Below are 14,081 nucleotides of genomic sequence, written 5' to 3' on the forward strand. Positions count from 1 at the left end.
CCGGAGGGCCTCCCCTTAGTATTGGCTTCTTTAGCTGATGCCTGGAGCAGGCCCTGGACCCAGTTAAAGTCAGAGATACATCTTTCAAGATAACACCTTTATTGTGGTTAGAAATTCACGCATTGGTACGTCTACATTGCAAACCACTTGCAGTGACAGGTAGAGTATGTGTAGCTACACACCACAGTGAAAAACAAGTCGGTTTCCACAGTGTGGTGGCAAAAATGCAAGTGAAAGGCTCAGCAGCAGTGAAAGACTCTGGCAGCAGGGAGGCAGTGGGACACGATCTGGCTAAAAGAAGCTCTGCAGATGAGAGAGGCACTGCTTGGGTGAGTAGAGGACCATGTAGTGCCTGACCATCTACGCTGCTATGTGTAACCATGCTGAGGAGCGAGCCATGTATCTACTCTACATACTGCTGAAAGAAGTGCGCAGTGTCAACGTACCTCCAAAGAGAGAGAGAGAGACATACTAATGCCAGGTTGAGGGACTAATTGAAATATTTTGCTTATAATTTTCTTCACAGATGCTTTTTGTTTCTCAGGTTATACCTGCATTCAGCACTGGAGTCACCGCTCAATAGAACAAAGCAGCCAGAAGGCCCTGAGATGATGCAGATGCAGACCTGGGTCTCCTTAAATATAATATTCAATTTAGAATGAAATAGCATGAGAAAGTTGAATAAAATACTCCATTTTGATTCCAAATCATGTCAAAATTTTCCCATCAAAAATCTAGACACATACCTATGAAACACTGAGATTTAAAAAAACATAATTTTCCAATAGGAAAGTGTTACATCAAAAATTTTTGAATTAGCTCTATTAGTTACAAAACATTCTAGTACCTCTCCAATGGGAATGCTCCCAGATTAGATCCTCTTCACTGGCATACTCTATCTTCCTTCTTTAAAGTTAGCATCAGGAGGCAAGAGTTAAATCACTTTTGAAGTAGGAAGGAGTTATTGCTATCTTTGAGATGTACAGTTTTTAATTTAATTTCATTTATTTTAAAAGTAAAATAAATAAAATATGATTAGGTAAATTAATCTACCTGGGGTGGAGTTTGTAGATGATCCCTGATTTATAATGTATTTCCTAACCCAACTTCAAAGTTCTGCTGGTCAATAAGGGGAATAGATTGTTCAGCGTTATCTATTGGTCAAACCCTCTGTTGCTGTCTTCAGATGAGCTGTGTATAGCTAATTGTGGTCTTAAGTTGCAGCAAGGGGGTATAGCTTTGAGGAAGAGATCTATACATGTCCATTCTTTAAGGGCTTTGGGGGATTAATTCCCTGGAACCCTGCATGACTCAGAAGTGGAGGACCAGCGATAACACTTAACTTCATTATGCTGTGTGCTTCTAAAATTTCATCAAACCAATGTGAAAACAGAGACATAAGGCAGAATGGAAAGCCAGGGACTCCTGACTTCTAACCATGGTCATGTTGGAATGGTGCCTGTGGTTCCTATCCACTGACAGTATGTTCTTATCATTTCTCTATCCAGGCATTGTAGATATGCAGTCCATGTCCTATGCTTGCCCATGATGTCTGGTGAGGCCAGTGCACAGGACATCTCAGACCTCGTGCAGGCCCACTTCTTTATGCATAAGTGCTTAGCATGAAAGTAGGGCTGGGAGGGAGTGAAAAACAGGATGATGATTTAAATGTGACCTTCCTCATGGTAATAAGACAATTAGCTTCACCAGAAATGATTTTAAAAAATCCTTTGGCTGGAACACTTTTCCATCAGGAAATACAGTGCTATCGAAACACAAATGCTTGTTGGAAATTGTCAATCTCAAAAATACTTTTGAGGAATCTTTTTTACTCTCTTGTTTTGTCTTGATTATGGCAGAACATTTTGTTTCAACTATATCTTTTGTTTTGTTTTGTTTTGAATTTTATATTATATTAAAATAAAAAAAACTGAAATATACATAACAGGTCATGGTTTGGAGACTACTCTTAGCTTTGGTATTATGTGATATAACAATGCCAAGGAACATACAAATTATGACAGTGATGAGCAGATGGCAAAAGGTTTATATTGGCCTTACATGGAAGGAACTCTGAGCAGCAAATGCAGAACACAAATATTAAAAAGAAGGAGATGAGTCAGAGAAAAGCCCCAAGGGAATCATAATCATACAAATCATGTATATGAAAGCAGAAGAGATTTAGTAATTTCGGAATATTGAAAAATATTACCATAAGAACATAAGAGCGGACATACTGAATCAGACCAAAGATCCATCTAGCCCAGTATCTTGGTTTCTGAAAGTGGCCAATGCCAGGTGCCCCAGAGAGAATGAACAGAACAGGTAATAATCAAGTGATCCACACCCTGTTACCCATTCCCAGCTTCTGACAAACAGAGGCTAGAGACACCATCTCTGCCCATCCTGGCTAATAGCCATTGATGGACCCATCCTTCATGAACTTATCTAGTTCTTTTTTTAACTCTGTTATGTCTTGGCCTTCACAACATCCCCTGGCAAGGAGTTCCACAGATTGAAAAAAATACTTCCTTTTGTTTGTTTTAAAGCTAATGCCTATTAATTTCATGTGGTGACCCCTAGTTCTTGTTTTATGCAAGGGAGTAAATAATACTTGCTTATTCATTTTCTCCACACCAGTCATGATATTATAAACCTCTATCATATCCCCCTTAGTTATCTCTTTTCCAAGCCTAAAGTTCCAGTTTTATTAATCTCTCCTCATTCCGATGCTGCATCAACATGTTCTCACCACATAACAGCACCATGGCACCACTCTACAGCTCAGTCACCGCAAAGCAATGCCTAGGGAACCACAATCGTATCGGGCCTCTCCGCTGCTTTGTCTGATGACCTGTCAGCTCAGTCTCAGCTTTTCCAGCCCCCACAGATTGAAACTGTCCATTCTAAACTGATCCCTCTATCAGAGGTAGGAGAAAACCTTGTATTGTTCCAGAATGCTGACCTCTTCCCTGTTAGTTACAAAGGTGGCTCCGGTTGTCTGGCACTGCCACAGTAATTCTCTTTGGGAACAATTTCCATATGGGCACCAAAGCATATAAAGGTGATTGTAATGCAGCACATGGGGAATGGTGCTGTGAAACAGATAATCTGTGTCTGTGCAGGTTCATTAGGTAGGACTTTATAGAGGGACATTAAACAATAGAAGAAGAAGAAGAAGACACCTCTCTTTCAATGTCCTTCTCCTCTCACTTACCCCAGTTTTCAAGGAGCGCATCTCCCTTGGTTTCAGTGCAGCTATTCCTAATCTATACTGGGGTAAGTGGGAGAGGAATTGTTTCCCAATTAACTTCTTAAAATGCTTAAATCTTCATTTATTTTCCATGTTAACCCAGGCATTGCAATAAACTTTTAAGTGAGCACATTTCTTTATATTTCTTGATTTATTTATGTTTTATTGATTTCCCACAGAAAATGAAACTGTTGAGAAAATAGAAAGAAGACAAAAAAAAAAGAACAGAAAGTTAAAGGATTTTGATGGAGGCAAAAAGAGGGAGGTAGGCTGGCACGGAGGGGAAAGAATGGTGATACCTCAGTTTTCATCCATTAGTGATTAATTAGTGATTAATCAAAGGCTTTTAAAAGTTAGAGCTATTTCTTCCAAATTTGTCTGAGGACCTTCTTCTTCCAAATGTTACCTACTCTTTAGCTGCCCTCTCAGCCAGGTCACTGTGATAGGCTTCTATGATTGCAGGCAGATGGCTTATTCATTTGCTAGTAGATGGAAGCCTGTGCTGTCACACCAGGGCAATTTGTATTAAAGAATCACCAAATGGATGAGAACTTAAAAACTGGCCAACAACAGACCGTGAATCCCACTGAAAATGGAACCTGAAGATATGCTGAAGAAAAAGAGTTCTGAACCATTCTTATAACTCTTTGCGTCACGTGATACAGACTCAATAGACAGTCTGGTATTCAGAGTTATTGTGTGTGCTGGTGAAGTTGTGTATTTGTTTGTATTGATTTATGTGTAGAATGTGTTGAACTGAAACATTTGTATTGATTTTTGCGTGTGGTAAAGAAGGGATTTGTGTTTTGGTTGTGAGCTATGTGTGATTACATTTATTTTGTATTCTGGCTGAGTTGCAGTCTGAGTAGTTGTGATGATTTCTGTGAGGGTTCTGTTATGCTGGCAGATTTGGGTTGATTTGTGTGGGTGTGTGCTGCATTGAGAGGCTATATGTGTTTCGGGTTATTGTATGAGAAAGTTGTTTTATTGGGATGGTGGTTGTGCAGATTTGTCAGCCTTCTTGATGTCATTCTTTATAAGCTCATGTCCCCTACTACGTAGTTGACCTGCTCTTTCATTTTTTTCTTCTTGCTGCTAATGTACTTATAATTCCACTTCTTATTGCCTTTTATGTCCATTGCTAGGTGCAAGTCATCTTGTACCTTAGCCTTTTAGAATGTGCTCCTACATCCTTGTTGTATACTTTTCTGGTCATCCTTATCTATTTGTCCATGTGTCCACCTTTTGTACAGCTCCATTTTGATTTTCAGTCTTAACATGATACAGAATGAAACACAATCACAATACTGGAATCTTCTCTGTATGGACTGTCACCAAGTCAGTCACAGAGAAAGGTTAGACTTTCAACCCATTTGCCCCATTTTTTCCACTGAAAATTTCTCTCTATGGCAATTCGGTGAATATGTCCCATTGAAATAACTTTCAGCCTTTCACAATCCTCAGCTTCTGCATTCTGCATTTGATCAAAATTCTAAGATGGGCTAATTATCTTCTGGGTGGCCCCAGGCTCTGCATTTCATGTTCCCTCTGTATCTGAGTCCTTCACCCCCTGGAAAATTACTAGATTCTCCTGACTAGGGCATGCACATCTCTATAACTGTGTGCATTGGGTTGTGTGCCTCTTTGTGTGTGTTTAGCTATTCCAAAGTCTTTGTTTGAATTCTGAAATATTGGGTTCTAGCTGTAGGCTAGATTTTTTAAGGTTCTGGATTCATGAATAGGGGATGAGTGCTAATTGGCATGAATACTCTGTACTTAGCACTTTTTAGGAATGTGTGCTTTTGTAATATCAGTCTTGTTTTTGCCTCATTTTGTAAGCAGGTCTCTCATACTACGACTTATGTCTCAGAGTCTATTCCTGATCCTTAAGAGGACCTTCTCCCTTATCCCATGACCACTTACATTGGTTACGGAACTTTTAAAAGTCTTTCTGAAAGTCTAAGTACAGTATATCTACTGTATCACCTTTCTCCACGTGCTTGTTGACCTCCTCAAAGAATTCTAATAAATCTAATAGATTGTTGTGGCATGATTTCCCTTTAAAAAGACATACTGACATTCCTCCAATAAATCATGTTCATCTATGTGTCTGATCATTCTGTTCTTTACCACAATTTCAACCAAGTTGCGTGATACTGAAGTTTGGCTTACCAGCCTGTAATTACCAGGATCTCTTCTGGAGCCTTTTTAAAAGTATATATGTTATATTAGCTATCCTCTGACTTATTATTTTTTAATTTATCACTTTGTTCCAAAACCTCCTCAAGTTACACCTCAATCTGGGACAGTTCCTCAGATTTATCACCTAAAAATAATGGCTCAGGTGTGGAAATATCCTCCACATCCTCTACCATGAAGACTGAAGAAAGGAATTAATTTAGTTTATCCACAATAGCCTTATCTTCCTTTAGTGCTTTTTTAGCACTTGATTGTCCAGTTATTCCACTAATTGTTTAGCAGACTTCCTGCTTCTGATGTACTTAGAAACAATTTGCTGCTATTTTTTTTTGAGCTTTTGGATAGCTGCTCTTCAAATTCTTTGTTGGCCTGCCTAATTACACTTGCAAACTTGAGTTTATGCTCCTGTCTTTTTTGCCCAGTAGAATTTAATTTCCAGTTTTTATAGAACATAAGCACATAAGAACAGCCATACTGGGTCAGATCAAAGGTTCATATAGTCCAGTATCCTGTCTTCTGCCAGTGTCAAATGCACCAGAGGGACTGAACAGAACAGGTAATCATTAAGAGATCCTTACCTGCCGCCCATTCCCAACTTCTGGCAAACAAAGGCTAGGGACATCATCCCTGCCCATCCTGGTTAATAGCCATTGATGCACCTATCCTCCATGAACTTATCTAGTTCTTTTTTGAACTCTGTTGTAGTCTTGGCCTTCACAATATCCTCTGGCAAAGAGTTGCACAGGCTGACTGTGTGTTGTCTGAAAAAAATACTTCCTTTCATTTGTTTTAAATCTGGTGTCTATTAATTTCATTTGCTGTTGTTATGAGAAGGAGTAAATGACACTTCCTTATTTATTTTCTCCACAGCACTCATGATTTTATAGACCTCTTTCATATCCCATCTTAGTTGTCTCTTTTCCAAGATGAAACGTCCCAGCCTTATTAATCTCGCCTCATACTGCAGCTGTTCCATACCCCTGATCATTTTTGTTGCCCTTTTCTGAACCTTTTCCAGTCCCAATGTATCTTTTTTGAGATGGGGCGACCACATCTGCATGCCTATTCAAGATGTGGGAGTACAATGGATTTATACAGAGGCTATATGATATTTACTGTCTTATTATCCATCCCTTTCTTAATGATTTCCAAGATTTTGCTAGCTTTTTTGATCGGCACTGCACATTGAATGGATGTTTTCAGAGAACTATCCACAGTGAGTCCAAGATATCTTTTTTTGAGTAAGTTAGAGGCCACCATTTTGTATGTATAGCTGGGATGATATTATCCAATGTGCATTAGTTTGTATTTATCAACATTCAGTTTCAGCTGACATTTTGTTGCCCAGTCCCCCAGTTTTATGAGATCCCTTTCAAATTCAAAAAAGAGCAAGATAAATTAATGGATAAAATCAATGGCTATTAGCCAGGATGGACAGGGATGGTGTCCCTAGCCTCTGTTTGCCAGAAGCTGGGAATGGGTGACAGAGGATGGATCACTTGATGATTACATGTTCTGTTCATTCCCTCTGGGGTACCTGACATTGGCTACTGTAGGAAGACAGGATACAAGACAGATTGCAAGGGGAGAGGGATAGTTCAGTGGTTTGAGCATTGGTCTGCTAAACTCAGGGTTGTAAGTTTAATCCTTGAGGGGGCTACTTAGGGATCTGAGCCAAAAAATTGGTCTAACTAGTAAAGGGATGGGGCTGGACTCAATGACTTTTCAAGGTCCTTTCCAGTTCTGGCAGATAGGTATAAAGCTACATGGAATTCTGGTCTGACTCAGTAAGGCCAATGTTTATGATCTCTGTAGCTCTTCACAGTCTGCTTTGTATTTGAGTATCTTAAGTAGTTTTGTTTCATCTGCAAATTTTGCCACCTCACTGTTTATCTCTTTTCTATATCATTTATGAATATGTTGAATAGTACTGGTCCCAGTGCACACTGCTGGGGAACACCATTGTTTACCTCTCTCAATTCTGAAAATTGGCCATTTATTCCTACCATTTGTTTCCAATCTTTTAAACAGTATCTGACCCATAAGAAGAACTCCCCTCTCACCCCATGACAGCTTACTTTGTTTAAGATCCTTTCATGAGGGAGCTTGTCAAAGGCTTTCTGAAAATCTAAGTTCACTATATCCACTGGATCCCCCTTGTCCACATGCTTATTGACCCCCTCAAATAATTCTAGTAGATTGCTGAGGCATGATTTCCCTTTACAAAAAACGTGTTGAGTCTTCCCTAACAAATTACCTTTGCCTCTATTGCTTCTTTTACTTTATTGTTTAGCAATGATGGCACTTTTTTGTGGTCCTCTTACTATGTTTTTATTTTTTTATTTTTTTTTAAATTTGGGGTATGTATTTAATTCAAGCCTCTATTTTGATGTTTTGAAAAAGTTTCCATGCAGCTCAAAGGCGTTTCACTTTGGAGACTGTTCATTTTAATTTACTTTTAACCAGCATCCACATTTTTGTTCAGTTCCCCCATTATTATTGAGTTTTCTATTTTGATAGCTTCTCTAATCTTCCTGAGCATTTCACATTCACCATCTTGGTTAGGCTGTCACTAGTATATCCCTACTGTTATACTCTTATTATTCAAGCATAGTGTTTCTATCCATACAGATTCTATGGTACAGTTTGATTCATTTAAGATTTTTGACTACATTTCACTCTACTACACTTTCTTTCACAGATAGTCCCATTCCCCCAATTGCATGACCTACTCTGCCATTCCTATACTATAAAATTCCGTCAAATTTCTGTGATGCACCTGTTTATTTTCCCAAACCCATAGTTTAAAAACTTTTTTATGACATTTTTAATTTTACATGCAAGCAATACGGTGCCATTTTGATTTAGGTGGACACCATCCTTCCTCTATAATCTCCTTCTTCCCCAAACAGCTCCCCAGTTCCTAATAAATCTAACCCACTCCTCTCTATACTATCATCTCATCCACTCATTGAGACCCTGAAGTTCTGCGTGTCTAACTGGCCCTGCGGGAAGAAATGAAAATGTTTCAGAGAATGCTACCATGAAGGTTCTGGCCTTTAATCTCTTAAATTATCTGCCTCAGTTTGGCCCACAGTAACTCTCTTCTACCTTTTCCTTTGTCATTGGCACCTATGTGTTACCATGACCACTGGCTCCTCTTCAGCATTGCATATAAACCGGTCTGGGTGTGTTGAGAGATCTGCAGCCTTCGCACCTGGTGGGCAATTCAGCATGTAGTTCACCCACTCATCACAAACCCAATTATCTATGTTTCTAATGGTCGCATCCTCCTGGATCTTCTTAGTGAGTGTGTATCCCTCCCTAGGACAGGTATCGTCAGTGCAAGAAGAAGCCATGACATCATATGGAGGGAGGGTCCCAACTATGTGATAGTTTCTCTCTGTTCCATTTTGGTGTTCTCCTTCCCCAAGACTTTCATTCTCCTCAAAAGCACAGAGGCTGGCAGACTGGAGGTGGAACTGCTCTGCTGTGCCCTGTACCTCTCTATCTCCCTTAGCTCCTGCAGTTCAGCCACTCTAGTCTCCAGAACCCATACTCGGTCTCTGAGGGTTGTAAGCTCCTTGCACCGAATGCACATGTACCCTGTCTGCTCACAATGCAGGTAATGGTACATGCTGCAGTCAGTGCAATGAACTGGATAGCCCCCACTCTGCTGACGGACTTCTGCCTGAATTATTTTTTTCTGTTTCAGCTTTTTTGTTGAGTATTGTTTCTCTGTGTTTTGTGGGGTGGAAAGAATGGAGGAGGGCGTATTTCCCTAACTTTAGAGAATGCTTGTCAGGTGTGCAGTGGCAGTCAAAAAAGCAATCAGCATGTTAGGAATCATTAAAAAAGGGATAGAGAATAAGATGGAGAATATCATATTGCCCTTATATAAATCCATGGTATGCCCACATTTTGAATACTGCATACAGATGTGGTCTCCTAATCTCAAAAAAGATGTACTGGCATTAGAAAAAGGTTAGAAAAGAGCAACTGAAATGATTAGGGGTTTGGAACGGGTCCCATATGAGGAGATATTAAAGAGGCTAGGACTTTTCAGCTTGAAAAAGAGAACACTAAGGCAGGGATATGATAGAGGTATATAAAATCATGAGTGGTGTGGAGAAAATGAATAAAGAAAAGTTATTTACTTGTTCTCATAATATAAGAACTTGGGGCCACCAATGAAATTAACGGGCAGCAGGTTTAAAACAATTAAAAGAAAGTTTTTCTTCACACATTGCACAGTCAACCTCTGGAACTCCTTGCCTGAGGAGGTTGTGAAGGCTAGGACTATTACAGGGTTTAAAAGAGAGCTAGAAAAATTAATGGAAGTTATGTCCATTAATGGCTATTAGCTAGGATGGATAAGGAAGAGTTTCCCTAATCTCTTTTTGTCAGAGGGTGGAGATGGATGGCAGAAGAGAGATCACTTGATCATTACCTGTTAGGTTCACTCCCTCTGGGTCACCTGGCATTGGCCACTGTTGGTAGACAGGATACTGGGCTGGATGGACCTTTGGTCTGACCCAGTGTGGCCGTTCTTATGTATGTAGCTCTCCCACTCCCTCTCTAAACTCCCTTGCAAACCTCCCCTCTTTGCTGATCCTGGTCACTAGCTCCTCTGATCACTTAGGAGCTGGCTTTTTAAATCTCTGCTCTTCCTGAATAGCTTCACCTCCTGGTTAAGGGTTAATGGGAGCTGAAGGGTGTAGGGATCAAAGCCTCATTAGGAAGTCTAGCAGGCACCTAGGCTGAGCACACAGACCCCACCCCCCAGGAAAAAATACCAACAAAACTCTAGACCACATTATAATGTCAGTGAAGCAGCAAGCACACAGCAAACAAACTAACAGACAGAAAACTCACCACTTTGGATTAATGAATCCCCTATGGGTTTATTTGTTGGGCCAATTTCAAATATTTGTCAAGGGGAAAACCTAGCTTGAGACATTACACCCTCGATCAATTACTTTCTTGAAACAGACACCAGATTATTATGATTGGATGGAACCTCTAAATCCCATGCGTTGCTGATGCACTTGGATATGAGCAATATCTGGCCAATGTTCCGAGACATAGATCTCTCAATACTCCCACTGTTACACCAGGCGCGAGACATTCAGTGTTGATGGCCCTTGATACCATTGTCACTGCTACCGATGCATGACTTCCCCATGACCTATTCCATGTTTCCTTCTACAAAAGAGTTAATCTCATTCAGGATGATGGTTCCAGTTAGAAATGACATTTACAAAACTAAATGGAATGATAAAATGGACAAAGACAAGTTCCCCAAACTGTCACAGAAACCGTAGCAAAGGAAGCATTGGCAGATCTCCTTTAGCTAACTATCCATCCTAGGTTCTTTCACATGATATCTCAGGGGAAGATGGACTCTGTAGTACAAATATGTGTAAATGAAGTATCAGCCCAGCAACAGGATTATTCTGAGGTTTCTGTATGAAGCCAATGGAGTGCCATTTAATTCCCCTTAAACTACAATGATAACCTTAGACGTTGTGGCTATTGTAATATACAGACATCTTCAGGAAGCTGAAGGTGAGATGTGTTCAACCATAGAGATACCGGGCAGTAGTTACATTTCAAATATCAATTAACATTGGCCTTTTTTTTAAACTTTTACCCCAAATGCCAACACCCTCTGGATTCTTGACTCAACTGTTGGGATGGCTACATGCAGGGAGAAGCCAGTATTGAAAATATGACTGTTTTATAATGGACTTTAGATTCTCAATTCCAAATTTATTTTATTTCCTCTAGATGAAATTGATGACAAACATACATGAGAGAAATCAAATGAACATCACGGAATTCATTCTCCTGGGATTTGGGGATCTCCCTCAACTTCATATTCTTCTTTTCCTGATATTTTTAGTGATCTGCACTGTGACTGTGGCCGGGAACATCCTCATCATTGTGCTAGTTGTGATTGATCAGCACCTTCACACCCCCATGCATTTCTTAATGGAGAACTTGTCCTGCTTGGAGGCCTGCTACACCTCCACCATCCTGCCCAGGGTGCTGGCCGGTCTCCTGACTGGGAACAGAACCATTTCTGTTACTAGCTGCATTGCACAATTATATGTCTTTGGTTCTCTGGCAGGGACAGAGTGTTTGCTTTTATCTGTGATGTCCTATGATCGGTATTTAGCAATATGCAAACCTCTGCATTACGCAGCACTTATGAATGACAGGTTGTGCCTCCAACTAGTAGTTGGATTGTGGATAGATGGACTTATGTCTGTTTCATCTTTATATTTATGATGTCACAATTAACATTCTGTGGCCCCAATGAAATTGACCATTTCTTTTGTGATTTTCTTCCAATAATAAAACTCTCCTGCACTGACTCCCACATGGTGGAAGTTGCTAGTTTCATATCATCCTCTATATTTACCTTGCCTCCATTTCTATTGACGGTGGCATCCTATGTTTATATCATCTCCACCATCCTGCGAATCCCATCCACCACTGGGAGGCAAAAGGCTTTTTCCACCTGCTCCTCTCACCTCATTGTGGTGACAATTTTCTATGGGACTCTCATCATGGTGTATTTGGTCTCAGACTCTGATGCATTGAGGGACCTCAACAAAGTGTTCTCTTTCTTCTATGGAGTCCTGACGCCATTGCTCAACCCCCTCATATACAGTCTGAGAAACAAGGAGGTAAAGAAAGCCTTGAGAAAAATTCTCCTTAATTTTTTTTTATTTTTTAAATGAATACAGCATGATTCTCAGGATCAGAACTTCCTGAATCCAAGTGTAGAGTCTGGGTGTTGCCTACCTGCAGCCATCTGACTCATTTTGGAGGGAAATTAGGACACCAAGCCATATCCTTAGATATTCACTACACCCTCAGACCCACATTCATGTCTGAAGAAACCTGTGCATCCTCCTTGCATTTGGATTATTCTCCTTTGAGAGTGAATGAATTTGCAAGTAAATATTTTAATTAATTCATGAGAATAAAAGAATTAAAATAAGATCCTTAAGAAATTTGTCATCTCTAGTTTTGTCCCGAATGATCTTAAAACTGGACTAAAACATACTCTTCATACTTTCTTTTATGTTGGAACTCATTTAAAATATTTGTGTATGTTACATGTGAAGACATTAGGTGTTAATGAAGCTCTAGTTTAAGAAAAATGTTATCAAATAACCAGATTAGGAATAAATTTTATTCATGGTCATGTCAGTTGTTCAGGTTACTTCATACTGGGACCCTGGTGACATCGGGGTAAATGTGCCAATACTCACGCTTCATCTCCTGTAATATGAATGTTTCAGTTTGATGACCTCAAATTAGTGAAGAAGGGAAGGTAAATAGATAGGTGGGCCAAGAGTTCTCATTGATGCCTTGGCATACAAGCTTCCTTCTCCTGTGTTTCTTCAGAGAGGTGGTGGGTCTCTGCTACACTGCCCCAGGATCAGTCAAGGAATGGGTTTCTGACTCAGAAAGGTACAGTTCCCTTGTCTCTGCTCTTCCCTTGCTCCCTGGAAGCAGTAATTTGCTTCCTGACAGGTCATTAGGAATGGAAACTAAAATTGTACTGCCGAAATTGTCCATGTCTGTCTTTTCTGTTGGTGTCATCTGCAAATTTTATAACAATTAGCACATAAGATATATGTGCACAGGCCAAGAGAAATATCTTTTTCTTTCTTGCTTTCTTTCTTGCTTTCTTTGATATTAAATAAAAAACTCAGGCCTCTAAACTGACGTAAAGGAATAATACACGTACATGTAAATTCATGTCATGCTACTATATATGCTTGATCCAGGCTCCAGAGGGAGACAGGATATTCTGCACATAAATGGGGTACAGTAACTCCTCACTTAACGTCCTCCCTCTTAATGTTGTTTTGAAGTTACATCAGTTCTCCATTAGGGAACATACTCGTTTAAAGTTGTGCAATACTCCCTTATATCGTCCTTTGGCTGACTTTACAAGGGAGCATTGCACAAGTTCCGCTTCTCCGCCTCCTCCCTCTCCCTTCCTCCCTCCCTCCCAGTGCTTCCCCCGCCGCTAAACAGCTGTTTGGTGGCACTTAGGACTTTCTGGGAGGAAGGGAGCAAGCAAGCGAGCAGGGAAGCTGCCCTCCTCCCCACCCCCGCAGCAGGCAGGGCCACCCGGAACGTAGGGGCTGCAGGGGCTGCAGGGCCCTGGGCTAAGGGGACCCCAGGACCCTGGCCTGCAGCTCTAGAACCCCTTTCGGAATGTGGCCCTCCAAGCACGAGCCGGAGGACTCAAAAGGAGCAAGGGCAGCCACACAGCCAGCAGTCAGAGAGAAGTGCCACTTTCCCCTTCAAAGCCTGCCAGAGAGAAGCAGCGCTTTGAAGGAGAAAGCACTGATTCTCTCCAGCCTCTGGCTGCGCGGCTGCCCCTGCTCCTCCTGAATCCACTGGCCCGTGCTCGCAGCCCCTAAAGCTCTTGTGTTCCGGATGGCCCTGCCTGTGGGAGTATGTGTGTGGGGAGCAGCTCCCAGAATTGCGGCTCCCTGCACCAAACAGAAGCTGTCCCAGGTAAGTGCTCTGCATCTCCTGCCTGCCCCAGCTCTGAGCCTTTTCATGCACTCCCACCCTGAGCTCCCTCCCACACTCT

General features: G+C 40.9%; 1 protein-coding gene across 1 annotated transcript; it reads left to right on the forward strand.

The window, feature by feature from the left end:
* The first annotated feature begins 10,962 nt into the window (after window positions 1–10,962).
* LOC115638159 (olfactory receptor 11L1-like) lies at window positions 10,963–12,804 on the forward strand. The gene is given in 4 exon segments (XM_030539728.1): window positions 10,963–11,020; window positions 11,358–11,707; window positions 11,710–12,147; window positions 12,769–12,804. Coding segments are annotated over 4 exon segments (882 nt in total).
* Window positions 12,805–14,081: the final 1,277 nt, after the last annotated feature.

The sequence above is a fragment of the Gopherus evgoodei genome, chromosome 21, assembly GCF_007399415.2.
Source record: "Gopherus evgoodei ecotype Sinaloan lineage chromosome 21, rGopEvg1_v1.p, whole genome shotgun sequence".
Classification (NCBI taxonomy): Eukaryota; Metazoa; Chordata; order Testudines; family Testudinidae; genus Gopherus; species Gopherus evgoodei.